The sequence below is a fragment of the Trypanosoma conorhini genome (assembly GCF_003719485.1).
Source record: "Trypanosoma conorhini strain 025E chromosome Unknown Tco_14.4_contig_00140, whole genome shotgun sequence".
Classification (NCBI taxonomy): Eukaryota; Euglenozoa; class Kinetoplastea; order Trypanosomatida; family Trypanosomatidae; genus Trypanosoma; species Trypanosoma conorhini.
Window position 1 is genome coordinate 9,823 of NW_021704225.1, and position 25,357 is coordinate 35,179.

The following is a 25,357-nucleotide window of genomic DNA, read 5'->3' on the forward strand; positions in this document are numbered from 1 at the left end:
GCCACCACACCCTCCTCGTACATAAAGTGCGCCGCGAGAAGCCCGCCGAGGGCGCGGATGGTCGTCTCAAACGCAGAGACAGTGACGTCGATGTCAAAGCTCACGTGCTCCTCCACCCACTTCGCATAGCGGCGAAACTCCGTATGCAGCCCAGCGACCGCCAGTGTGTCGAGTGCGTCGATCAGCGTCCACCCGTAGCCACCCATGGTGTTCTTCCCAGTCCCGCTCACCGGGCACAACTCGTCCTTCGGGAAGGCGTACTTGATGTAAGAGCCAAAGGCGTGCTCTATCATCTCGCGCACGTAGGGCCGCATTTCGGCCGCAATGGGGTGCAACGCATCGGTGCTCCGCCACTTACTGCCGCCCTCGCCGTCCCGGACGCCCGCCCCCCCGCCTGGCCCGTCACCGCGCACTGGCACAGCGGCCAGCAAGAGGCATGCCGCCAGCGCACAGACACATAAAATGCTGTACATTTCCGTGGAATTTGTTCGAGTTTTGGGTCTTGTTCCGTGTCGCTGTGTTTGTGGGCCGCCTTTTCCTTTCTCTAGTTGTGAATGCGGAGGATGTGGGAGGCAGCAGTCAGCCATGGAGTTGTCCAGGCTTCATAATCAGTAGGGAAACCCACCCCAGCCAAAGCTATGAGGATGCCGCACACATTGTATTTAGTATACGTCTGAGGGAAAAAGTTCTTTACAGTAAAGACGTAGTGTCCTTTCTTAGTTTGTGGCAAAAGCGATGTTGTCCTCATCTGATGGTAGCAAGTTGCGTGGCATACGAGCGAGTTTATGTAACCTCGCAAGGAGTAGAGCCTTGCTTCTAGTGAGATGAAGCTTTCGTTCCTCCATTTCATGAGCTGGACGATAAATTGGTTGTGTCGTGGTATTGTTCTGACGACGGTCGCCCGACAGTGCGTCTGTCCGGACGCGGCTCTGCACCGGTGCAGGTGCCTCTGATGGCGGCGACCTGCATTCCTCGCAGGGAAGTGGCGTTACTGCTGCCGAAGCAAGAGAGAATTTTGACGGTTGAAGCTCCAACCCCTTCGCGCCGTTGAAAGGCGAATCGTGGAGGTCGCTCTGCTGGCAGCTCTCACTGTCACTCGCTTGGGCACTTGACTCCAGCGCGTTGCTGCATCCCGAATGCGATGGAGCGGGGCAGGCTGAGCCACCGTCGTCGGATGAGCCCCCGGCATCCCTCCGCTGCCGATGCCGTTGGGCCCACTCCTGCTGCTGCACTCGGGGGCGTGCATCGGCCGCAACGCACGTGCCGCGGGGGAGACGCTCGCGACTGCCGCTGGCAGCAGTTTTTGCTGCATCTCTGAGACGGCTGCGGGGGCTGTGCGGGGGACTCGTAGAGGGAGGCCTCCCCGCTGCATGCCGCCGCTGCCGCAGTAAGGGGGTCGCCAAAGCGGGTAAGGTGGCGCCGTGAAGAAGCTGGGGGTCGTCCTGGCGGGTTGCTTCTGCGGGGCCGCCTCCCTGTACCTCCCTGGCGTCCGTCCAGGCGGCATTCAGCAGACGCTCCGCCCGCGCCAGTAGGGAGACGGCTGGATCGCTTGCTGACAGAGCCGCAGAGGATTTTCCAAGCGCCGTTTCTAGGCGCGCCTGCGGCCTGGGGGCATGCAGCGGACTCGCGGCCGGCCGGTGCCCGGAGGAGGGCCCCATGTCGTCCAGGGCGCTCCGCGCCTTGGCCAGCAGGTCCGACTGCGACTTCTCATGCGCCGTCAGGTCCAAGTCCAGCTGGCGCACCTCCTTCGGGCCATGGAGGGAACCAAATTTTGGGGCATCGCGGCCCACGCGTGCAAGCGCATCCCCTGTCTGCGTCTGCGCCCGATGCCCCTCGACACCCACCCGCAGCCGCGTTGCCTGCGCCGCCAGCTGACCGAGTCGGTTGGACTCCCCCTCAAGCAGCTGGGCACACCGGTCCCGGTCGACTTGGAGCGCAAGGACGCGTTGAACCCGCCTTCTCCGTAACGCCTTGCGCTGGGCCGCCATGTCCGACGCCTCCGCCTGCTCCCGCCCTGCGTCGCTGCGCAGCTGCTGCAACGCCCGCTCCAGCGCCGCAAGCCCCTCACCCACCTCACGCATATCAATTTCTACTAGCGACAGAAGGAACGTGACGGTGGCGGTCTCGTCCAGGCCGTGGCTCTCTGGCGTGGCCCCCGTGAGCCTCGACAACGCCGCCGCCACCGCCTCCCCACAGTTTGCCGCCACACTTTTCCACGCGTGGCAGCAAGCGGCAGTTGTCTGACGCCGTTGCACAACCTCTTCGGGTTTCAGAAACTTGCAAAGTGTATTGTAAATGCGACGACAGTGGCGGTCATGCGCGAGCCGTTGGGCCTCACACAACACACTGACGCGCTGGTGCAGGGCATCCGCCGCCTCGCGCGAGGCAAGGGAAGAATCCGTCTGAACAGCCGCCAAAAGCGTTTCCACGTCATTAGGGGTTGTGAGCATTTCCCCAAGACCCTCCGTTCGTTAACCCGGATTAATGCACGCATATACAAATGTGTGTGTGTATATATATATATAAAGGAAGAGTAAGCAGCACTTCGGTTGCGGCGGACAGAGCAATAAACACCACACAAAGCGCGACAGCAGCGCCGTAATGCATGTTCACAACAACTCGCCGCTTACGTAAATAGAGTTAGACCCGTACCTGCAGAATTAAGTGTTTATCCTTCTTCTTGGCGGTGGGGGGTCGGGGGGAGTAAATCGGCGTCGATTGGTCCACGCCACACGGGGCCCCAATTCCTGTGTGTTGTGCCATCTAGTACCACGTTTGATGCTGTCCTTGTCGCCTCCCCCTAGTCTCTTGCTCCTCCGCCGGCCGCTGCTGCATCCCCGCCTGGGCTCCCAAACACGCACACGCAGCGGCATACCCAAGGAAAAAAAAAAGCAAAACAAAACCACTGCAATATGCGATGATGAACCACAACGCACGTTCTACAGAGGGAGGGGGAAAAAGCAACATGTGCAAAAAAAAAACTCCTCGCAACACAGTTATTATGTATTAGTTACGGCACTCACTTTTTTTCGCACCACATCAGAAAGCACCCAGACCGCTTGCTGTCCAATGCCCCAAGTTCGGAGCAGCGCTCAAGCCGGGACGGAACATCACGTGCATCGAAGAGCGACGACGGCAATACGGCGAGGTTTCGCAGCGTTCGAGGGACCTTCGCTTCCACGCCCAAGAGATCCGCAAGTGTCATGTGGAGGTCTAGCGTGGTTGAGATGCGGCGAGTGCGCTGCATCATGTTCGAGAGCGAGAGCCCCGCAGCGTAACCCTTGATGCGATCCATGCGGGAGAGCAGCTCGCGATGCAGGATGAAGCCCGCGAACGGCAGCGCGCGCTCGAGCTGCCCGGGTGCCGTTAGTTCGTAGTAGGGGCCCATGTGGTTGCCGTGGTCAGAAAGCAGCAGCAAGGCATTGGAGGGGTCGTCGAAGAAGCCGAGACGCTTTTGCAGGTCGTCGAGGAAGGCGGTGAGGGCATCGTCCACGAGGTACACCACACCGTGGGTGCCCTCGTGGCCCTCAAGCAGGTGCAAGACGTCAAGGAAGAAGACGGCATCATCTTGCAAAGGCACAGAGGCATTTTGCGACGGGGACATCGCCTGAGTTTGTTGGTTTTCTTGTCGTCTCCGACGCAGCCGTCGCCTGACGAGGGCGCGCGTGTAATTCAAAACGTACTCGTGCACATACTGCTGACCAATGCACCGGCGCAGGATGCTGTTGGCCCCTTGGAAGTTGCCCTCGAGCGCCGAGTATTGAATGTGACAGAAAGGCCCAAAGGTGTTGTAGTCCAAGTCATTCCCGTACGGCTCGCCAAACCCCGCACTGTCTTTAGTTCCACCGAAGAGCGACAGCATCACGTCCATGCAGTCTCCAATGGTGTAGGAGGTACTGAATCGGCTGCCATACTTTTGTTTTGCTAACCGGAAGAGGCTTCGCTCCGCAATCTCACTTTTTCTGCCGCGCACACGGCTCAGAATGTTGCCAGTAAAAAGTGGAACAAGATTGGCATCCGTGCTGTGAGATATCGTTGTGGCGCCCTGCGCCTCCACAAAGACGTGCTTGCTTGACCTGTTGCTTCGGAAATTGCGGAGCCAGTTCCTAAATTTTGGCAAAGACCGCTGCACCTCCGCACGACTCACTGCATCCAGCACCAAAACGAGAACGCTGGCTGGGGGACCTGCGTCGTCCCGCCCCTTCCCCTCAAATACCTTTTCCCCTGCAGCCGCCTTGCGGCACCGGACAGGTGGAAACACGTGGTACTCCTCGTAGTCTGAAGTAGGGCAATGAACACTGTAGGCCCCGCTCTCTCCAAGCGGAACCTCCCAAACCTTACTGGAGGACCAGCCTGCACGTGCAATTCGCTCATAGTCGCTCCGCGGCTTCCGTGAAACCGGAATGAGACGGGACGGAATAACCTCCACAGACTGAATCACCCCTGCTGGGTCACGGGTCACGTGAACACCCATCGATTGGTGAACTGTCTCGTTCGTCCCATAACGCATCTCTAGGGTTTGATGCCACACTTTGCTCATGTTAAGCACCTTGGGGAGAACCTCCGTCCCCCCATTCAACTCGCTGCGCTCCGGGCGCTCAATGTACACCCGCGGCTGCTCCTTTCCATCTGGGCAGAGGGGAAAGACAACCAAGACCTCCTCCTCCTCGTCAAGGAAGGAGATCGTGTTCGTGCCACACTGATCACTTCCGCCAAACGCGTTAAGCAGCCGGCGGTGCGTGTATTCGGGAAGCACCCACCCTGTTGCGGCAGCGCGCGACAACGCTAGACCCTCGAGTCCACAAAAGTCGACGCGGTCTCCGAGCATCCCGACCTCCAACAGGCGCTTTGCATCGCCTGGGAGAAACAAGGGAATAATTGGAACAAAAAGCATAAGCGCCAGTACGCCGCCTATCAAAATAATCCGCATCCTCCAAAACGGCAACCTACGCGAGCGCAACTCGTCTTTTTCCCCATGACGCTTAGAACCCCAAAAACATTGAAAAACACGGCACGCCGGCCCCAGTACAATTGCGCAGCCAGAACAAAGCATGACGCTATCCGCCAGAATACGGAAAAAGATCAACATAAGCTCTTGCGTCTGGCGGTGACGAGCGGAAATCGTTAGGTGTATAAAGAAGTGGATTACCGCAACAACGATCGACGCCAGAAGAAAAGCGTTCCAAAGGTTCCTCCGCTGCATCAGACTTGAAGCTCCGACCCAACGAAAAGTAACAGGGAGGAAAAGCACAGCGTACGCCGCAATACCTAATGCCACTGAGCAGCATTCCCTTGCTATACGTGCGGCAAATGAAACCCCACGTATACCCTTTGCCATCTGGACCAGCATCCACCACGAACAGAAGATTAACACCATTGTGATGCATATCGGCAGGTAAGTAACTAGCCTCGACATTCCAAGCCACATAAACGAGAAAAATAAATACTTAAATCCTTCCAATAATACCCCCCCCCAAAAAAAAAAAACAGAAGAGATGCATACATTTAAGGCATACACATCTCCAATCTCCAAGGAAGAAAAAATCCAAAACAAAAAAAAAGGGAAGAGCAGGTTCACAAAAAAAAACAATAATAGAACAATATCGGCAAGACTCAGAATTACCAATACTTCATCGCACCTGTTCAGCTTATAAGAAATCTATACTACGATAGTTGTTGAATAAAAGTATTCCCATCTATAAGGGATGAAGTGCCAACATTATTTTTCTTACAAGTGGTGAAGCAGGATTGGCACGTCCACTTCCCTCTCCTTCCCCAGCCAGATTCCGTGCAAGCACATCATGAAGCACTTCTAGTGTCTGCCATAATTGGTCTCGCTCTTCCAGCAATAGGCCAAGCTGTTCTAATGATAGGATCGGAGACTTTGTCAATTGTAGCTCCTCATTCATAGAACCCTCGTCGGCAAAAGAGCCTTCCTCATCATTTTTACTACCTGTTAGACTACGTTGGTGACGTCTATGAGTGGCAAGAGCAACTGCCTCATATGACTCAACCTCCTGTCTCAAATCCTCCAGCATGGCAAAGCACTCCTGCGGCACAGAAAACGATGCAGGTGTCATAGGCACACTTGAAGAAAAGTTGGAGTCAGTAGGTTCGGTGTTCAGCTGAGAATTTCTTTTCTTCAAATGCAGATTGTGCTTGTTTGTTTCATCTGGATTTCTCAGTTGAGGTTTCGGAAACGCGTCGATTTCATCTTTTACAACTTCAACCACCCCAGATTCAATGGCAGGAGAAGGGCCACGCTGTATAGCTTGATCACTATCCTTTGCTTCAGTAAATTTGGGGGTTGTAGAATCCTCCCTCGCACTATTCACTATTTCAGTATGCTTCGTTTCGTTTTCAGAAGGCGATGCAACAAAATCAGGCTCTCCATACTTCTTTCGGACCATTTTTTGTTGCAACTTCATAGCTCGTGTCATTCTCACCCCTTCTACTTGCCCACTACCTTCATAAGTGTTGGCGCGCCGCTCAAGAGCAGATCTGGAATATGTGCTCAGCATTTTCTTCAAAAACTGATACATCCACTTCAGAAGCACAATATGCTCCTGAAGCTTTCCTGCCGCCAAGCGTGGCACATCCACCTCCAGAGAAAACTCTGGAGGTACGCAGCCGCGAAGCATAAGTTGCAATGTTTGCATATTCTTTTCACAGTAGCCACGTTCCTGCAAAGTGTCCGAAGAAGGATCTTGATTTGTACACGTCGTCGCTGTAACACTCCACTCAAGACGACTGAGAAGCCGAGATGCACGTTTTGCCCTTGCATCAGCAACATTTGCCTCTGGTAGTCCAAGCGCATTGCAGTTCTCCGCCACGCGAGAAGCTGCAGCATCAACTATGGTGCAATACGCCACACCATCACGCAGTGATTCAACACTTGGGTACTGCGCAGTGCAAACGCTATTAATCCATAATAAAAGTTCCCCTCTTCCAGTGGGCTGTGCCGTTTGTGAGGTTCCATACATTGGGAAATTTCTCCCCTACTTAGTCTCGCCAAACGGTCTGAGTCAAAGCAATCTTTTTCGTTTTTCTCCTTCTTCTGGTTTATGCTCGCAATTTACAGCAGTTGGGCAAGCAAAAAAAAGAAAACGAATGAAAAAAAATAAAACAAAAACATGTGAGGCACAGCCGCATTTCCCATTTTAAAAACGAAATAAAAATAACAAAGAAACTGACAAAAAAAACAGCACTATCCGATGCACACGTAGTTTAGTCTCGCACGCAACTTGCGCATAATGCGATGGTTCAATCTTTTTCACAGAAGCGAGTAAGAGGAAAAAAGAGGAAATTTTGCCCTATTTTAGAAAGGAGGTTGGTACAAAAGCACACACAACTCCAAGAAAGAGAATTTTAAAAAATATATAATAAATAAATAAATAAACGCAAAACAATAACAGCACTGTCGCGGTAACGAAAATAAGAAAAATTAAACCTTAGAGCCTCCTCCGATTGGGCTAAACTGCAAGAAAAGCAAAAAAAAAACAGCAGAAACAAGAAGCAGAAAAAAAGCGAATGAAAAAAAGTCCCGTTTTGTATTAACTCCTCCTAAAAATTCACTAGCTTTTCAGACGCGACTGATTAGAGGTTCATCATCGTCGTTATTTTCCTCGCTTCTTGCACCAGCGGCTAATGCCAAAGTAAATGCATTGAACCCTTCGTCGCGAGGAGCAGCATCAGGGTCAGCTTCGTCATTATCCGCCCTCTGCGTCAGCAAAACAGATTCACCTCTTTTTTTTTGTCTCCACAATGTAAGCTCCAGCCTCATTAATAAAGAGGCTGCTGATCGGAACCTGTCTAACATGTTCTCGGTGGCGTATCGGCAATGTGCTTCTCCCAACTGATGAGGCTTGTGACAACCATGCAACCCCGCTTTGTTGTCCGTGATCTAGCCCGCCGCGTTCCTCTTCGTCTGATACTCGCAATCGGCAAAAGCGGCCAATGATGAGTAAAATAAAAAGGACCCAAACACCCGCCCATTGCAGCAGCCACGATATTGCCCAAGCACTGCAAGCCAAATAGTTTCACTCCCCCTCCATAAACCAATCCGTCCGCCCCATTAAACTCCGAGGATCCGGCGAGGCCGATAAAAATAGCCCCAACCAATCCAGGTGCCCCATTAATGCTGGAAACATCAACCGCATCATCAATCCATAATTTGTGCTTAATCAAATACACAGAGAGATTTGCGCAAATGGCGATAAAAATAGCACAAACGATGGCGCCATGTACCGTCATATAGCCAGAAGTAGGAGTAATACCAGCCAAACCTGCAATGGCTCTATTTATCATAGCAATAAGACTCGCTTTTTTTATGGTTGGCAGCATGTGAGAAAAAAGAAAGCAGCAAGAACAAACAGCTGCCGCCACCTGCAAATTAATCACGGCACAAACCGCTCCTGTTCCAGCCTGAAGAGCACTTCCTCCGTTAAACCCAAACCATCCAGTCCATAACATAGTGGCCCCAATGCAAGTAAGGGGAAGAGAAACGTAAGGCGATTCACCCCGATGAATGTGAAAATCTCGACGAAGTCCTAGAATACTGGCACACACCAAGGATGAAAACCCCAGCAGTAACATGAATGGCAATACCTGCTGCAAAATCCTGCACACCCCAGCGATGCAACCAGCCCTCGGGTGCCCAAATCCACTGTGCAAGAAAAAAATTACACAATAATTTCCCATTAAACTGTAAAAAATAAAAATGGACGAAAAGCCAATCGCCCTGTATAGGCACCAGTCATAAGAAGTGGTGTTATTGTTGGAAACATCATCTGGAAAGAGGCGAACAATGCCCCTGGGATGGCAGTTCCATCTTGACAAGTATTTTAATCTACTTTCGTCATAAACGCACGGATAAATGTAACAATAATACCCTTGTCCCCCGCAGCCCTACCCATTGTTATTGAATATCCGATGCGTACCCACAGCACGGAAAGAACAGCAAATCCGCTAAAGATCTGGGCAAAAACTGAAGTTGTATTTTTGAAACGCAGAAGACCAGCCTCAAAAAGCCTAATCCCGGTATCATCCCCAAGAGAAGAACTGTTGATATCAAACCCCACTAAATATCACTGTCCTCCGGCAAACATTTCTCTGCGGTACTAGCCGTGGAAGACGTAAAGTGCATGCGTGCGAATACAAAGACGATCCCTTGCTTTTCCGATTTCACCTCAATATGAAACCAAAACAACTAAAAAAAGCCATAAACCATTTTAAAAAAAGAACACAGAAACATAGCCAGAACACAAACCCACTTTAAACCCCCACCAGCTGCCAGTAATAAAAAAAAGAAGAAGAAAAGACGCAATAAAATATATATATATATATATAATACTAAAGACAGAGCAATGGCATGAGCGACATTGCCCAACCTCAAAAGGCTAAGAATTAGAAAACCGCAACGGCATCAACAGCCAACCCGCGCCGGGGGCCGCCCGGCACGCCGGGCCTTCTTTTTACTCTAGTTTTTTTTTTTATTTGGCCGGGAGCTGCGGCCGGAAAGCGGGGAGGCGGCGGCGGAACGATCCCGGCGGGAAACGCGCACGGCGGCCGTGCGCGACCCCGCCCCCCCAAAAAAAGAAATAGCAATAGCATCAACATAAAAAACGGGGGCGCGCCCGCCTGACGCTGGCACGTTTGTGTGCGTGTTTGTTCGTTTGTGTATGTGTGTTTTCCTTTCTTTCCTTCCTGTGCGTATTTTGTTCCTTTTCTGTTGTGCTTCTCCCGCGCGCTAGTTGTTAGAGGTTGTCGTTGTTTTCCCATGCTTCCTGCGAGGCGGTTGCGCCTTATATTGGGCAGGGCGTTGGAGGGACTCCCGGTAGTGCATTCCCCGTCCTTCGAGTTGGGCGACGATTTACATGATTATCTACTTAAAAGCTATATGCGAGAAACCGCCACAAATGAGAGACTGACGGAACTTCTTTCTTCGGTTTCATCCCTTGGAATTGCGTCGCAGGAAGACTGGTTACGGCTGAAAAAACTCGCTTTTTCTCATCTACCTGAGCTTTCATGTAGAACTGTTAATAGACTTTTTGCCCTGCTTGTGGAAAAGAGCGTTTGTGGAAATGTTGAATGCGTAAGAATACAAGATAAATTGGCTCAATTAAATTTCTCAAAAAATCTGAGGGATCATGAATGCTTAGAAACGCTTCGTTGCATCGCCAATGTCGGTTCCCGGCTGTCGCCTAGTTTCATACCCCAAGCTTTAGAATCCATCCAAAGTTTGGTGAAGCAGTGTCAAGCAGAGTTGCTACCGACGCTATCGTACACTATCGGAAGACTTCTGACTTCAAAAGAAAATAAGGGAATTCCGCCTGAGGTCCAGCACTCCCTCCTGGAAAGCTTGCTTGTAAGGGTGGAATCAATTGACTGTATGCTGCTGAGTCAAAGCGAAATTATTTACCTTTTCTGGTCCTTATCTGCGTTTTGTTCACCTATTGTGAGAATGCGAACAGCTTATATGAAAGCTTCTGACGCACTGCTGTTGCGCGGGATTGTGTTAGAAGAAATAAAAGATGCTGCTCCCATGGATTTACTGTTACTACTCTGCGGTTTATGTCCTCTGCTCGAGTGCTCCGGCGTGGGGAACGCAATACCTCCGTCACAAGAAGCTGGACTCATAGTGGGTGTGTTGACCGATCACCCTGAGATTAAAGGAACATCGCATGGATTTCTTAAGCGCTCATTCAAGCTGCTTGATTTAGTACTAGCTTCTTTTATTCAACGTGTCGCTCGTGGGGAAGTACAAAACCGTAAAGTTTCTTGTGTTGTTTTGGAGATGCTTACATGGTCTGATACAACTAATGTGTCGAAAAATGCGCAGATTTTGTTTCATCTGCTCCTTCGCACGCTTCTATATGGTGAGAAGGGTATCTGGTTCTGTGATTCGAAGCTAAACAAGCTCTCTGACGAAGATAACCAACAAACATTGGTGAATTATTTTCTTTTCGACCGGCGTGTGAATTTTATGGAAATTATTACAACTCGCCTAAGTATGTCTATACTCTCTTCTGTACATCCGCGGAGCTTTGAAAAGGCTTCTGTCCGAGAGATAATTGTGGTTCTAGAAGCCTTGGTAAATGGAAATATTTCTGCGAGTGTCAAAAAAAATATTTGCAGGTATGTGTAACGAAATTACCATGGGCTCTTCGTGTGGCATCGCGGCATGATTTTTCTCGCATTGTGAATGCTATAATGAAGTTTCGTCTTTATGATAAAACAAATATGCGTGCGATTCAGGATAGGTGCCAGGAACTTGGTGTTGAAAATCCATTGTTATATGAAAGTAACTCACATGAAGGTGGAAGTGAAGAAAAGGCGGCGCAGAGTGTAACAGTAGATAATTGGAACTCAGATACTGTCGTCCTACATATCTGTGAGAAGTCTTTACAACTCTCGGAACAAGATAAAGATTGCACAAATGATGTACCAACGCTAATGGAGAATCTAACTACTCGAAAAGGCATGCGTAGTGCCACAGAAAGACATTGTGTAGCCATTATCAAGTCACTTGCACGGCATCACCCGACCTTTAAAAATGAAAAGGTGTATCAGTCAGCCCTGACGTCTGTCTTTTCTCGGGTAAAAACAAGGCTTCCTATTGGACCAATGCTGTCTTTGATCCTTGATGGAGTAAAAGCTGGAGTCTCTCGTGAGGCGCTAACAGATTCTCTCTCATGGGTTGGTGGTCGACTCCTTGGGGAGGATATGGCAAACACTTCTCCAAAAGTTCTGGCCAACTATTTTGTTGCTGCGCATGAGCTGAATTTCTTGCATACGGCTGCTCATCCGCTGTTTATTGGTGCCTTTCAACATGAAAAGGCTATTGAGTTGCTTTCCCCTCAGTTAGCAGCTCGGCTCTTTGCAGCCTTATGTGCACTTGGTGTAGATAATAGGTCGTTGCTTGAATGCATTCTAAATCGAGTGGAGCTGTGGTGCTTGAAATTGTTGAAAACCGTCGGATGGTCAGAAGAAGATTGGAAAGCCAGCTTAGTTCTGGTCCATGCCTTGTGGACTTCAGCATCAGAGGTTGTGTGGAATCAATTAATGCAAATTACACACAAATTGGTTTCCCACATGATCGAGCGAGCAACTGAACCGAAAACTCGGGACTATTCTCTTTTGGTTGCTTCAGCTGCCGCCACCTTTAGTATTCACAATGCTGCTGACAAAGTCGCCACGCAAAGGAAGGGAAAGGCTTTTAGTTTTGAGCAGCTTCCTGGATTTCTGAATGTTGTTACTTCACTCTTCTCGGAAGACGGCATCGCTTTCTCGCTTCCTCGAACTGATTTGTTACTAAGATCCGAGGTGAAAACTCCTATTATTCCCCAATACAGCAACATCACCCACTTTATTATCACGGCTCATGCTGTTCAACGCCTTTCTCAAAGTGAAAATAAGTTGTCAAAGAGGCTAACGCCGCTTGGAGTGAGTTTGTGGCGATACTGTTTAAAGCATTTGGAGAAAACACCAATTACAGACAACACGCTATTGACAGCAGTGGGATTTTCAATTCGATTTGGTGCAAGCAGTCAGGCATTCGACCGATGTATGTCAGCATTAATAGAAAAAGAAGACAATGTAAACCTGCTGTCGGTATGCTTCATAGCGGATGGTTTGGTTCGAGCAGGCAAAAGGAGGTCCGTAGCCACCCAGTTTGTTGCTCATTTTTCACAGAGGAATTGCTTAGATGATTTACCAGCTGCGGCGTTATTCTCTTTACTTAGTTTCTTTGCGCGAGACGCGGAGCGGGTGGCTCTTGGACTAACTCGAGCAGACATGCTGATTACCCTTGTGTGGTCATCGCTTAGCCTTAAACTGGCGCGGCTGTCGGGAACTACAAATCTTTGGACTCTGGTAGAGACAGTACCTGTGGAATCAAGGCAGTCGCTGTTGGGCTTCTTTGTTGAAAGTGGATTGGTAGAGGCGTCTTCTGTGATGGAACTTTTGCCGCCTGTTTCTACGGTTTTAGCTTGGCAACATAATTTAGCAAACAGTGTCTATGTCAGCAATTTTTTAGCAAGGGTAAAAGCGTCTCTTGTTCATCGTGGAAACAATCAAACCACCCTCGATCCCGTTGCGGAGGAGATTTTGAAGAAAATTTCAGAGCGTATGTAGTTATATAACTTTGATTTCCGCTTTTATTTCAATGCTTTCCGTGTTTGTCAGTATATTGTTCTTGTTATTATTGCTGCTTTGCGCGTATCTTGGCCCCACCAAAACCTGGTTCTCTTAATCCATTTATTTATAATTTATTTTTTTTCTTGTGCGGATACGAAAAATAATAATAATAATAATAATAACTGAGGAGGGAGTGGGGACTTTCTTCGGCCCGGTTACATGACCCCGTGGAGACTAAGACGGCAATGCACTTCAATAAAGAATCGGGGGGTGAAGGTGTTGAACAATTACTTGAGGAGTTGCGGCAGTACGAGCAGCAAATATCGAATCTAACGGCATCTATCGAGAGTCAAAACGAGGAGCATGCCGGGATAGAAGCGGGTCTCATGGAGCTAATCCGCGAGAAAATCGGCGGCAGTTCCTCACCGCCGGTGCCGGAGAATAATGCCAACGGTGGGGAGTTTTCTTTGAACTTTGGCAAACTGCAGGATGAGATTGAGGCGACTCGTCAAACCCTGCAGGTGGCACACAAAAACGAAGTGCTGGCAGGAACCGCGTTGGCCCGTATCGCAACCTTTATTACGCAGCATGATGAAAAGTACAAACACCATCTTGACGGCTTGAGGGAAGTCATTCAGAGGTTTCAGGATGTTTTGGGCATGAGCGAGGAACATAACACCCGGTTAAAGGCGGAACTGAAAATGAAAGCGTGTGGGAATCCTCTTAATGGATGTGTGTGGACGTCTGGGGCGACGCAACCCCAAAACTGCCTGGTTGAAAAGAAGCTGGCGCCATGCTACGTTGAAGTGACTACAACAGTGAACTCCTTACTGAACTGCATGGCGGCAATCCTCGATTCGTTTAAAGTGAAGAATAAACTTCGTTTGAGCAATCGAAGCTGTCTAGAAGAGGCACATCAGAGAGTCAGGTCTCAGCTAGTTAAGCAGAGGGAGGTGTTAACAGATGTTCGCCATACTGTTGACAAGATGGAGAGAGCCATATCGGAACTGCAAGTGGAAAACAATGACAAGAAAACCATGTGGGAAGAGTTGCAAAAGGAGCTGTCGGAGCTCGAGAGGTCTCCGAGTCCCAGTGAGAGTACGGTTGCAACGATGGAGGCAATGTTGCGTTTGCCGATGGAAATCGATGAGCTAAAGCAGGCGCTAGAAGGAGCATCGAAGTCAACTCAGACGGTGCAGTCCGTGGAGAAAAAAACGGTTGAAGTGGCAAACGCCCAAACGTTCAAGTTGGAGCGCGCCACTAGCGCCCTTGAACGTGCCAGAGGAGCGGTCGCAGCACTGGAGGATGAGAAGGCTGAACTGCAAGTGCAAATAGAGGCCAGTCGTGAGACCACACAGAAACAGCTGCAGCAGATGGAGGACGAGGCACAGAAGGTGAAGGAGCTGTATGAAGAGGGAAATGAAATTAAAGAGGTCCAAAGGCTGTTAGAAGCGGAGGCGGAATCCCTCACGGCTTCCCTCGATGAAGCAAGGAAGCGCCTAACTGTACTGCGGGCCCAGCTAGAGTCGAAAGCAAGCCAAAAGGCGATGCTACAAGACGAGAAGCTGGAGACGGAGGAAAATGTTAACAACTTGAAAAACGAGTGTGTGCGTGCCCGCAATAAAATTATTGAAATACGTAAGCGTCTGTTTGCGCTACGGCAAGAGGAAGAAAAGGTGTCAAAGGACTTGGAGTACATCACCTCACTTGTGCCGGAAACAGCTCTGTCGTCATTGCCAAGGGTGTTTACTTCTCAGCTAGAGGCAGATGTCCGGCGGCCTGAAGAAAACCTGCGGCAGCTGGTGAGTTGGCGAGATAGAAATCTATTCACGAAGGCTCGACAAGAACACCGCTGCAACGTGGGGGCAGCAGGTGTCCCTTGCGCCGGCAGTACGCCTCTTGACACGGTCGTTGAGCTTGGTGCCAACACGCGTGTCCTGCGACGCTCATCCTCTTCCACAACAACGCAGCGACCATCACGTTTCATAGGTGATCCCGCTCCATCATCAACTCCTTCGCTTGATGCTCACTCCTCCCCAGTTACGACAGGACGGGAACCACGGGAAACAGCTCTGCTTGGGCCCAACGAAGAACCGCCTAGCGGCAAGACGAGTCAGATTGTAGTTGACGGCACGAGATATTCGCTTTCCCATTCCCGCACCTCTGTTTTTTCGCCCATCCGCTGCGAGTTTAGGAGGGACTTCCTCAGAAGCAAGATACCCTGCAAAACAGCGAACAGACGAAACAGCGGTAAGGCCTTTGGCGGAGTCGCCGGCCAGTTTGAATGCAAAGGGAACAGAAGAAGGCAGTCCAGTGATTGAAAGTATCAATCTTCGCCTACATGAAATTCTGAATCGAAAGTATTGACGTGTCAACCTAGTTGTATCGAGGCATCCGAAAGGGGGTTCGATTACCTCCACTTGCATTGCTGTTAGCCACGCAGGAACTGCGGTGTAGTTTTGGTGCGACTTTTATGGGAACTGACTTTTGTTGAACTGCAAATGTGTGTGTGTGTGTGTGTATGTGTGTGTGTGCGTTTGTTCGTTTTTTACTCAGCTAATTCATTCATTCATTCATCGCATCATATGCTTTAGAGCCTTTTTTTTTTATCCTTCTGCCCATTGAGCCTCTTCCTTCTCCCCCCCCCCCTTGTCGATCCGTTTAGCTGTCCAATGGCAGAGGACCCTGTGGAGGACCTCCGGCGCTACCTGACACGTGATGAGGTGAGTGCGAAGCAGCAATTTACGGCCTCGCTGCAGGGGAAGAGCTCGGAGGAGCTCGTGACCCTTCTTCGGTCCCGGAGGGAGGCGGCTGCCGCGGAAAGGTCCACGGAGGGAGCTGGGAGCTTACTCAGCAGTGAGCATGGCAGCGGCGTCGTCGTGAAGTCGGAAAGTGATGTCAAGAACACCCCGCCCGCGGCGAGGAAGCTGCAGGTGGAGGAGGCAACAAGTAGCCCGGTGAGCACCGAAAGACTGGTGGAGATTAGTAGGGTAGACACAAGCCGTGAGGAGCCGTTAACGCGGCTAGGAGATAACGAGAGCCAACCGCGTCTTCAAGAGGAGCACGGTGCGGCGTGGAAGGCGGTACGCTCAGGCGCCATGGTTACGAAGGAGGAACTAGAGGATGTCCGGCAGGATATGCTTCTGCAGGAGCGCGTGTTAAAAGCCTTGGAAAAGGACAACGCAGAGGTTCATGCGGAGCGGCGGGTTTTGCGTGCGAAACTGGCCGAGATGGAGCAGAAAGCGGAGAACGTTGAGGCTAAGTACAGTATTTTGGCGAGCGGTCAAAGTCCGAATCCACGTGCGGGTCCGCCTGTGATGTCCGCTGCAGCCGCGTCGACGCAGCGGGGGCAGCAGTGCGGCCAAGACGAGCTGCACATGGAGTTGGAGCAGCAGAAGACTGTGGTACGGGAACTGCAGTTGGAGTTAGAGCTGCTTCGACGCGAGAAGAAAGAGGTCGAGACCCGCTTAGCAGCCCTTGATGTCAAGAAATTCGAGGAGATGGAGCTGGAGCTTCGCAACCTGCGCGTCGATTTAAAGCGCAGGGAGACGGAGCACAACGACACAGTGAAGGATATGGCGCGCAAGATTGCGTGGTATGTGGAGCACCAGGAGTTTAATCGCTCTCAGGAGGAGCTGCTGAAGGAGCAGCAAGACACCATCCGCCGCCTGCGTGCGAGGCTGCATGAGGCAGGGGCCATGGACGACGCGGGGAAGCACAAGCGTGTGGGGAAGGATGCACGTGTGAAGTACCTCACCAAGCGTGTGGTGGAGCTTGAGGAGGCGCTTAACCAGAAGCACCCGGACAGTATTGCGCAGCTTATTCGCAGCTGTCAACCCGCTGTGCAGGATTCAAAGCAGTTTAGGCAGCTCAACCAAAGAATCAAGGAGCTGGAGGAGGCGATCGTCGAAAAGGACCGCTGCGCTGAGGCGGCAGTCACCCACCTGCGGGTGGAGACGGATCGTCTACGCATTCAGTACCAAGAAAAGATTGAGAGGCTCGAGGAGGAGCTTAAGATGCGGCTCATGCATGCACAAACGCGCCGCGTTCGCGATCTAGAAAGGCAACTGGCGGAGTTGAGACAGGCGTTGCGTGAGAGAGACCAGGAAGGAAAGTCATCCGTTTTGACAGTTCTGGAGAGGCCGGCTGCTGCAGTCTTGGCTGGGCCAGAAGAGCCCAAAGCACACACTGCGGCGACACAGACGGCCGCTGCTAACCACGTAGACGAGGCCATTTCACTGCTCCGCAAAGAGAATGACGCTCTGAAAAATCAATTGTCGCAAGCCACGCAGGCGGAGTCGCGGACGCCTGTTGCCGTCGCGGGGCCTCTTGGCACTGAGGTAGGCGCCTTCTCATCTCATGCTATGTCAAGCATGCAGGCCCAGCTTAGCACCCTTGCCGCCGAGTTGGCGGTGTACAAGCGGTTGCTGATGGAGAGTCAAGAGTTGCTTCGCGACGCACATGCGCGGTGGGAAGAGCGCCTGCTAGCCGCAAGGCAGGAGCACCAGTGCCAGCTCCAGCACGCACGACAGGAGCACAACGACGACCTCAGGCGGCTTCAAGAGAACCACCAACGGGAGATGAAGGCCATAGCCGAGCAACAGCAAGCCTTGGAAACGGCCTCGTGGGCCTGTCAAAAGGCCCCCCAAATTACTTTTGCAGATCCGCGCCATGGTCGCGCTTTCCTCCAAAGCGTTGCGGAGCGATTGACCTACCTTGAACGCCGTCAGGTGCAGAAGGAGCGGGAGGCCGCCCACGAGATTTCGGAGGTCAAGCGTGTGGCTGACTTTGAACTTGCCTTGGCGAAGCAGCGCACTGAAATGCTGCTTGAGCAAAAGAACTGCCAGATCCAGGAATTCAGGCTGCAGCTGGACCAGCTGCTCGCAACGCTTGCGCTTCTGCAATCTCATGCATAGATAGATGGACGGAGACCTCGATCTGGACGGACGCCCTGTCCCTATCTTGGCTTCTGAGTTATACACCTCACCCGTTGTCTGATTTCTTTTTCCTTTTCCTTCTCCTCCCTGATGTTTTGGTTGGTCGGCGCCGCCAGGGAGTTCACTCGGCGCTGAACCACAGACACGGCAATGGAAAAGGGAATACGGGTGGCGACGGCCGCTGCACATTGAACGCGGCTGAGGCATGCTGGGGTGTACACTGCGATACCCCGTGCTTTGCCGACAGGGAGTTTACGCCATGCATTTCGCGGAGCTGCAAATCCTCTAGCTTCAGGCGTGCTGCAGTGCATACCTGTGGGCTTCTCTAATTTTACTCTATGAATGAAGAAGGAAAACAACAAAAACAAAAAAAAAGGATTTAAAAGAGTTTCACCAGATATTTGACGCATACTTAGAAAGACGTACGTGCATACACACACAGACATATATATATATATATATATAGCAGAAGTAAGGGATGTCTCAATATTGCATGGCCCGGGGCGTGGTGCTTTTCATACTTGTTGCCCTCGCCGCACTCACGGCCTCCGCTGCTCTCGTCGTCCCCACAGGGGGACCGATGCCTAAAAATCTTGATGGCTACAACTTCGACCGCTTTCTGCGAGAGTTTGGAAAGGTGTACGACGCAAATGAATATGTGCGTCGTCGAACCGTGTTTGAGCGGACGTTGGCCAAGGTGCGGGCCCACAATGCGGCCGGAGGACACCTATACGTGATGGGCATCAATCACATGTCAGACTGGACGCCGGAGGAGTTTGCGAGTCTGAATGGCGCAAAGCCGCGCATGATGCGCCACCTTGCTAACAAAAGTTTTCAACGCTCGTACGAAGCAACCGCCGGGCCACTTCCCACCGCGGTGGACTACCGCAACTCCGTCCCCGCAGTGCTGACGGCGGTAAAGGATCAGGGCTTGTGTGGAAGTTGCTGGGCCCATGCTGCGGTGGAGGAGATGGAGACCCATTACGCCATGTCAACTGGAAGGCTTCACGTGATGAGCCAACAGCTGTTGACGTCTTGTGCACCCAACCCAGACGAGTGCGGTGGGACGGGCGGTTGTCAAGGCTCTACAGCAGACCTCGCCTACGAGTACGCTCGAACTGGCATTACGTCGGAGTGGGAACGTCCTTACACGTCCTACCGTGGTGAAACGGCTCAATGTGGAAACGTAAGTGGTGCCCGCATTGCCAGTGTCAAATATTATGTGAAGGTTCCGTCAAACGCTCAGGATGCCGTCATGAGGCATCTTGTCACCTACGGTCCTTTGTCCGTCAACGTGGATGCAACCGATTGGAGCTCGTACGCTTGGGGCATCTTTCACGGCTGCGACTACGGCAGTGGCATCACAATTAACCATGTGGTACAGCTTGTGGGCTACGGCCACGATAATGTTCTGAATGCTAGCTACTGGATTTTGCGTAACTCGTGGTCTCCAGGCTGGGGCGAAAACGGTTACATTCGGCTGCTGCGCACAAACACGCCGGAATGCGGCTGGGATGTTAACATGCAGGATGGAACGGCATGTAAGGGCGACCCTTCCGTCGCCTGGGCATGTGGAGAATGCGGAGTTCTCTTTGATGCCTCATTCCCCGCGATGGTGTAGCTACAGTGTAAAATGTGTATTGTATAGTACGGTATGCAGCAAACCCCAGTGCCAAGGAAAAGAGAGAGCCGGAGACCCACGGGGGTGGGGACACGATCAAGCAAATCTTCCCTGGGACAATTATTTATTATTTTATTTTCATCGTTTTTTTTTTGGGAGCTTTTGAAGGAATAGTAAAAAAAAAATCCGACCGCATTGGGACTGATGGGTGACAGCGCATAGTGTTGGGGGTCCCTCTTTTCCCACGCATGACGTTTTTGTTTTTTTTATTTGCTTGTTGTTGTTGTTGTTTTTTTCCGGCCTCCGGCCATGCGATGTTGGAGGCCAGCAAGTGTAGCTTCTCATTTTGTTTATCCCGTTTTTTTTTTCGTTTTCTTTTTTGTTTTCGCTCTTGGGAGGAGAGTTGGCTCGCGGGTGTGTGTTTGCGTGTGCTGCTGCATGGCGTCGCAGGGGCGATGGCCCCCGCGAGGGAGCGCGTCCTTCCTCTTTTCTTTATCATGATGCTTTTCTTATTATTACTGTTGTTGGGGGAGGAGGAGGAGGGAGTTCCTGATTACGGCTGTTGGGGGCCGGGCGTTGCACGTTGCGTGTCATCTTCAACTTCGTCTTCTTGCTCTTGCTCTTGCTCTTGCTCTTGCTCTTGCTCTTGCTCTTGCGGCTTTGGTCGATGCTGCGTGGAAGGAGCTGGTGGGAGAAATGAATCAACTCAACGTCAACGCGGCGACTCGCGAGGAGCTCGTGGAGGTCGTCAAGCAACTGCGGCAGCAGCTGCGGCAACACCAGGCGAGCACCGACCGCGCCAAGGAACATAAGCGGCAGGTGGACCAGCTGAAGCAGAACCTTCGTGAGAAGGCGAATGCGGTGCGGGCGTTGGAGCAGCAGAATGCCATGTTGTCTGAGAAGTCTGCGGCGGACGAAGAGACCATCAGTGTCTTGATCAAGCAGCTTGAGGAAATGAGTGCGGGAGTGGCCGACGCGGCGAACAGTGACGGCGTCGTGGAGGCGCGTGCGGTCTCCGCAAAGGCGGCGGCGGCGGGCCCGGAGGAAAAGAGGGCGGTCGCAGCGAAGGTCGTCCAGGCCTCCGTGAAGGGGTCCGGCGGCGCCGGCGCGGCGGGAGGCGCTAGTGGAGACTCTCCGGCACCCGCAAAGGCGGCGGCAATCATTGCGCAGCAAAATGAGGAAATGGCGAAGCTTGAGATGAAGGTGCGTGAGCTTACGGAGGTGAACACGTTCTACACGGCAATTGTCTCGCACCACGACGAAGCGGAGCGGCTTCAGGTGGCACGGCAAGGTGCTCCTTCAGCGACGACGCCGAATGCGGCGGCACCTGCCGCCGACACCGCCTCCCTCCGTGACTGTATTCGTGCCTTGGAGAATGAGCGAGAAGTCTTGCAGCGCGTGGTGCGTCAGCAGAGTCAGGAGAAGCAGGCCCTCATGAACGAGCTCCAAGAGCACCGGGCGGAGCTCTCTCGTTTAGAGCTGGATCTGGTGGCGGCAGAACGCTGGAAAGTCTCCGCGAGCGCGTCCTTTGAAACCGCAGAAAGTATTACCCCTGTCTACGCTTCTTCTTCACCGCCAGCTGAGGAATTTCCCTCCTCGCGAACGCCGGCGCGGTCAGTGAACTCGATGCAGTACAAAAGTGGGCGTGGTAGATCCATACCTAGCCCCGCCGCGCGGCTCAGAAGCACCGGCCCTCCACCTGAGACACATTCACCCGCACGCGGCCTCGCAAGCAGAACAGGTCTGCCTCAGTTGGAGATCCTTCCTGAGATTCGTCTGCGGAATCCGTCCAAGCAGGAGAAGTTGCTCTTGGAACGGGTTGAGGAGTATAGGAAATGCATCGAAGAAATGCAGACATTTGAAGTAGACCGTCGGAGAGGCTTTGACGAAATTGAGCGTGCGCGTGCGGAGCTTTTTACCGAGATGAACACAAAACTTGAGGAGCAGCGTCGCGAGATTCAGCGGTTAAACAAACGGCTCGCAGCTACTGTTAGTGCGTGCCGAAACGAGGATGAGAGGAGGACGGTGGAGAGCCGCTCCGTGAAGGATGCAATTACTTCACCCATAGTGTTTCCTGTGCACGGCGGCGGCGAGCGTGCAAGCATGCCATCCTTCAACGCCTGCGCCTCGGCCTCCGCTGGGGAAGATCGGGTGTTGGCAGAGGAGGAGGCTGACGGGGTCAATGCGGCGGACGAAAAAGCGTTGGGCGGCGATGGCGGCGCTGCCGCAGCGGACGCAGCTATGGATGAAGAGGCAATACTTGAATGCTTAGGGGCCGTCGGTGTCTCGGCAGAGACACCTGCGCAGGAGGAGGAGGGGAAAGAAGAAGGAGCAGCGACGGACACCGAGTTTGGTGGGGGCGATGGAGCGGTGAAAAAACTGGGCAACTCTCTCGAGGCGGAGGAGGGGGAGTGGCAGGAGATGCAGGATGCACCTTTGCCCAAAGTTGATTGGGCGTGGCAGCTCCTGGCCAAAGAAGAGGAAATTGGCAGGTTAGGCATCCTTTGCGAGGAGGGAGATGCGGCGGTCCAAATGCTGCAGCTGAGTCGAGCGGCCATGGCGGCGGGGTTCGCTACACACGCTGCAAAATGCTTAAATGAAGTGGACGCTCTTGAAACCGCGCTTTTTGAGATGCGGGAGTCGGTTTGCTCTCTCGAGGGGCGGGAACGAGAACTTGCGGCCGAGGTCGCACGGCTGCAGGAGGAGATGGCGTCTATGTCGCAGGCGGCGGATGACACAAGTGCATTGACTTTGCCGCAGAAGGCTTTGATCTCCTCATCTTGCTTGTTCGATGCCACTTGCGCAGGCGAGCCCTGGGAACCGTTGCGGTGCGTATGTAGGGCCTACAGCGAGGTGGTGGACGCACAGCTGGCACTCTTGCGCACAGCTTCTGCCCCTGTCGTTGCCCCCGCAATTTCAGTCGAGGAATTTGCCCAGCTTGGCACCGCACTGGATGCTATTCTGAATAAGGCGAATCGTGTTGCCAACGGCATCCACGACAAAGGGAGAAGCGGCGCGGACGCATCGTGCGAGGTTACTGCAGAGGCAAGTCCCGAGAAGGCGGCGGAGAGTGACATGTCTGTGCTGAATACGGCCCCAGAATTACCTTCACAGGCGTCGCCATTGTCCCTGCAGCCCTCGATTGCTCCCGCCCCTGCAGCAATCACGGCGTCTAGGGAGGCTGCAGGTAACGCCTCAACTGGCAGCCGGCACCCGCGCCAGGAACTCCCGCCGGGTCAAGCAGCCAGCGCGGAGAGGAGTGAGAGAAGCAGACCGTGGTTTGACAAAAATCAGACCGCATTTTCGTCTCCACCGGGGGAAAACAGTGAAAGGAACAGATGGTTCCTGCAGCCCGCTGGCATGTCTGCCTCATCGCGGCGGGAACCACCCCGTGTCTTCTCTGAGGAAGAACGTTTGCACGCCACTGCCAATGCGGCAGTAACCACCAGTAGCCCGATGCCGTCTTTTGAGTCACAATTCACTGAACGATTTGCGCCGGATCTTTTGGATTATTTCGTGACATCCCGTGGGGCGGGGGAGGAGGCACAACGTGGCGCTACTGCTCAAGGTAGCGCACCTAAAGTGAGGAACGTTCTCGACCTCTTCGGCGCGGTCCTCCCCGCCGAATCTCCTTCCAAGCAGGGCGGAGACAACAACACTTTTGTGGCGGAATTCGATCCGTTTGCTTGAGCATTTTGTGTATATGTGTGTGGCCTCGTCGCCTTTGTACCTGGACCTCTTTGGAGTAAGCAAGCGAAAAGAATATTTGCGGGCATCGGGCGGGTCAATGCCCGGCGGACCACATCGCCACCAATCGCCAGGGCAATGGGGAGTTCAGCTTTCAGCCTTACCTCACCTAGCGCTTGCCCTGTTCTACAAGCTCCTTTTACTGCGTCTTTGAAAAGAGGCTGCAAAGGACATCGATTACCGGACACAGCAATGGCGCCGGGTTTGAATTGCCCGATAACCACTTCCTGGCCGTGGGGGCTTTTACCGCGTCTCTTTAACGGTAAAAAGCGGATGGCAGCGAATGTTGTGTAGTTCCCCCTCCTCTTGCAAACGCCCAAGATGAACATCGTAAAGCTGCAAATGGGATCTCCATCGGCTTCCGCAAGGTCCGACTTCTTTTTTTTTTTTTCGTTGTTGTTGTTCTTCTACCCGGCATGCGCGTGAGTGTTGAAGGCGTTTGGGAGGCCCAGGACGGAAGGAGCCCACTGAACTTGCACGCCTTGTCCTACCCTGGAATTTATTCACTGCTTGCATTTTCCCTCCCGTCTTTTATTTATTTATTTTTTTTTTCCGTTGTCGTTGGCATTCAAGCGTGGGCCGCCCGGTTTTGCCCGATAAATAGGGGGTGGATGGCCGCGGGAACGGCGTTTTCTCGCACTGCGGCCGCAAACGGTGACGCGCGCGAAACTGCCCCACTGAAAACGAGTGGGAAAAAGTCTGGGAGGGGAGGCGCGGCTCGCCCAGTCCACGTTCGGATGAACGAGGCTGAAAGGGGGGAAAACGGTTTCGCGCAACCCCTTTGCGGGCGCCGCCGGCTAAAATCGCCACACGGCGCCGAATCAAAAAGATATTTTACTGTTATTATTATTATTAGGACAACAGCAATCGTGGTATTTATAATCCGCCGCGGGGAGCGGCTTCATAAGAAGGTTTTGGCCCTTCAGGTCTCCTCGGAATAGGCGCCGCGCTGGCCGCGCATTCCGAAAACCTTTTGTCTCAACAGCCGGCGTCGCCTCCTTTTCCCTCGCGGCCGGCAGTCCACCTCCGTTAGGGACCCCTGCGCGTGCTTTCAGCCTCTTATTTCATTTTATCGCATCCATCCTGCCCCGCGCACGTGCAGCTCCATCATTTCACTGAGGAGATCGCAACGATGGCGGTTTCCCCTTCGCGCGATTACAGCAGAAGTTGAAGCCGAGCTCTCCTGTCGGATTTCTTCTCCAACCCCCGAAGAGCGGTGCAAGAGGAGAAGTTGCGATGCGCAGCGTTTAAGGCGCACACCCCTGCGGGTGCGGGTGCGAGGCCAAAGCAAAAGAGTCCAAAACTAGAAAAAGAGAAGTAAAACAATAAAATACAGGTTGCTCCCTTCACTCAACAGACGAGCGACGCCGTCCACACAAGTATTGTTGCTACGGACGGGAAACGGTTCAGGGCCTGGGAGATTGAACTGACCACAGAGGAACCGGGCCGGTCGATTGCTGAACTGTCGAGCCCGGGTGCCCCTGACCCCTCCAGGACGAATTTGGGTTGTCGGGCCGCACGGGAGAGCAGCGTTCCGGCGTCTCCTCGCACACAAGCTGTTTCCGAACCACGGCGTGGTTTACTTGCCTCGCCCTGCCCTTGCAGCGAACTCTGCCAACGTGGGCGCCCGGTGGCGAGGGGTTGGGGGGCGGCGCGGGCACTCTGTGCACACATCGCGCCGAGGAACCTTTGGCATCGGCCCCGCCGCGCCCGCTTCACGGTCGTCGCATGGGCGTTTTTTGTGGGGGCGCTGCGGTTGGACGCGACCAAACAGTCCCCGGGCGTGACTTGCGCCGCGCGCCGTGGACAGATGCTTCCGGAGGGCGGCGCGGGAATCGCAAGACTTCTCACCAGCGCGTGCGGGGGGAGGTGTTCCTCTGCAGCTTTTTCCATCTTCCTTCGTCTGCAAGGGGGC

The 25,357-nt window shown here is 52.8% G+C and overlaps 12 protein-coding genes across 12 annotated transcripts in view, besides 12 other annotated features; 6 read left to right on the forward strand and 6 right to left on the reverse strand.

The window, feature by feature from the left end:
* The window catches only part of Tco025E_03191 (mannosyl-oligosaccharide 1,2-alpha-mannosidase IB), a gene marked incomplete at both ends in the record, with an annotated part of 534 nt that extends 61 nt beyond the window's left edge, over nucleotides 1-473 (reverse strand). Inside the window, one exon of the mRNA XM_029370112.1 lies at nucleotides 1-473. This exon is cut by the window's left edge and continues 61 nt beyond it. Coding sequence (XP_029229806.1) covers nucleotides 1-473 — 473 coding nt within the window.
* A 243-nt stretch (nucleotides 474-716) lies between these two features.
* On the reverse strand, nucleotides 717-2,450 carry Tco025E_03192 (uncharacterized protein; the record flags this gene model as incomplete). The annotated part of the gene is made up of 1 exon (XM_029370113.1): nucleotides 717-2,450. One exon carries the CDS (start codon nucleotides 2,448-2,450, stop codon nucleotides 717-719), a length of 1,734 nt encoding a protein of 577 aa, XP_029229807.1.
* Nucleotides 2,451-3,019: 569 nt separating this feature from the next.
* On the reverse strand, nucleotides 3,020-5,428 carry Tco025E_03193 (putative transmembrane protein; the record flags this gene model as incomplete). The annotated part of the gene is made up of 1 exon (XM_029370114.1): nucleotides 3,020-5,428. One exon carries the CDS (start codon nucleotides 5,426-5,428, stop codon nucleotides 3,020-3,022), a length of 2,409 nt encoding a protein of 802 aa, XP_029229808.1.
* A 268-nt stretch (nucleotides 5,429-5,696) lies between these two features.
* Nucleotides 5,697-6,983, reverse strand: Tco025E_03194 (uncharacterized protein; the record flags this gene model as incomplete). The annotated part of the gene is made up of 1 exon (XM_029370115.1): nucleotides 5,697-6,983. The coding sequence occupies one exon, from the start codon at nucleotides 6,981-6,983 to the stop codon at nucleotides 5,697-5,699; it is 1,287 nt and encodes a 428-aa protein (XP_029229809.1).
* Nucleotides 6,984-7,094: 111 nt separating this feature from the next.
* Nucleotides 7,095-7,132: a sequence feature (A-rich).
* A 237-nt stretch (nucleotides 7,133-7,369) lies between these two features.
* Nucleotides 7,370-7,399: a microsatellite.
* A 413-nt stretch (nucleotides 7,400-7,812) lies between these two features.
* On the reverse strand, nucleotides 7,813-8,700 carry Tco025E_03195 (putative ammonium transporter; the record flags this gene model as incomplete). The annotated part of the gene is made up of 1 exon (XM_029370116.1): nucleotides 7,813-8,700. The coding sequence occupies one exon, from the start codon at nucleotides 8,698-8,700 to the stop codon at nucleotides 7,813-7,815; it is 888 nt and encodes a 295-aa protein (XP_029229810.1).
* A 629-nt stretch (nucleotides 8,701-9,329) lies between these two features.
* Nucleotides 9,330-9,351: a microsatellite.
* Nucleotides 9,352-9,654: 303 nt separating this feature from the next.
* Nucleotides 9,655-9,689: a microsatellite.
* Nucleotides 9,690-9,778: 89 nt separating this feature from the next.
* On the forward strand, nucleotides 9,779-11,146 carry Tco025E_03196 (uncharacterized protein; the record flags this gene model as incomplete). Its single annotated transcript, XM_029370117.1, has 1 exon — nucleotides 9,779-11,146. One exon carries the CDS (start codon nucleotides 9,779-9,781, stop codon nucleotides 11,144-11,146), a length of 1,368 nt encoding a protein of 455 aa, XP_029229811.1.
* Nucleotides 11,147-11,241: 95 nt separating this feature from the next.
* Tco025E_03197 (uncharacterized protein) lies at nucleotides 11,242-13,134 on the forward strand (the record flags this gene model as incomplete). Its single annotated transcript, XM_029370118.1, has 1 exon — nucleotides 11,242-13,134. The coding sequence occupies one exon, from the start codon at nucleotides 11,242-11,244 to the stop codon at nucleotides 13,132-13,134; it is 1,893 nt and encodes a 630-aa protein (XP_029229812.1).
* A 159-nt stretch (nucleotides 13,135-13,293) lies between these two features.
* Nucleotides 13,294-13,319: a microsatellite.
* Nucleotides 13,320-13,382: 63 nt separating this feature from the next.
* Tco025E_03198 (uncharacterized protein) lies at nucleotides 13,383-15,458 on the forward strand (the record flags this gene model as incomplete). Its single annotated transcript, XM_029370119.1, has 1 exon — nucleotides 13,383-15,458. One exon carries the CDS (start codon nucleotides 13,383-13,385, stop codon nucleotides 15,456-15,458), a length of 2,076 nt encoding a protein of 691 aa, XP_029229813.1.
* A 181-nt stretch (nucleotides 15,459-15,639) lies between these two features.
* Nucleotides 15,640-15,671: a microsatellite.
* A 138-nt stretch (nucleotides 15,672-15,809) lies between these two features.
* Nucleotides 15,810-18,053, forward strand: Tco025E_03199 (viral A-type inclusion protein; the record flags this gene model as incomplete). Its single annotated transcript, XM_029370120.1, has 1 exon — nucleotides 15,810-18,053. The coding sequence occupies one exon, from the start codon at nucleotides 15,810-15,812 to the stop codon at nucleotides 18,051-18,053; it is 2,244 nt and encodes a 747-aa protein (XP_029229814.1).
* Nucleotides 18,054-18,518: 465 nt separating this feature from the next.
* Nucleotides 18,519-18,539: a microsatellite.
* A 13-nt stretch (nucleotides 18,540-18,552) lies between these two features.
* On the forward strand, nucleotides 18,553-19,695 carry Tco025E_03200 (cysteine proteinase; the record flags this gene model as incomplete). Its single annotated transcript, XM_029370121.1, has 1 exon — nucleotides 18,553-19,695. The coding sequence occupies one exon, from the start codon at nucleotides 18,553-18,555 to the stop codon at nucleotides 19,693-19,695; it is 1,143 nt and encodes a 380-aa protein (XP_029229815.1).
* Nucleotides 19,696-19,948: 253 nt separating this feature from the next.
* Nucleotides 19,949-19,989: a microsatellite.
* A 64-nt stretch (nucleotides 19,990-20,053) lies between these two features.
* Nucleotides 20,054-20,081: a microsatellite.
* A 222-nt stretch (nucleotides 20,082-20,303) lies between these two features.
* Nucleotides 20,304-20,351: a microsatellite.
* A 40-nt stretch (nucleotides 20,352-20,391) lies between these two features.
* On the forward strand, nucleotides 20,392-23,385 carry Tco025E_03201 (uncharacterized protein; the record flags this gene model as incomplete). The annotated part of the gene is made up of 1 exon (XM_029370122.1): nucleotides 20,392-23,385. The coding sequence occupies one exon, from the start codon at nucleotides 20,392-20,394 to the stop codon at nucleotides 23,383-23,385; it is 2,994 nt and encodes a 997-aa protein (XP_029229816.1).
* Nucleotides 23,386-23,972: 587 nt separating this feature from the next.
* Nucleotides 23,973-23,994: a microsatellite.
* A 278-nt stretch (nucleotides 23,995-24,272) lies between these two features.
* Nucleotides 24,273-24,297: a microsatellite.
* A 495-nt stretch (nucleotides 24,298-24,792) lies between these two features.
* Nucleotides 24,793-25,335, reverse strand: Tco025E_03202 (uncharacterized protein; the record flags this gene model as incomplete). The annotated part of the gene is made up of 1 exon (XM_029370123.1): nucleotides 24,793-25,335. One exon carries the CDS (start codon nucleotides 25,333-25,335, stop codon nucleotides 24,793-24,795), a length of 543 nt encoding a protein of 180 aa, XP_029229817.1.
* Nucleotides 25,336-25,357: the final 22 nt, after the last annotated feature.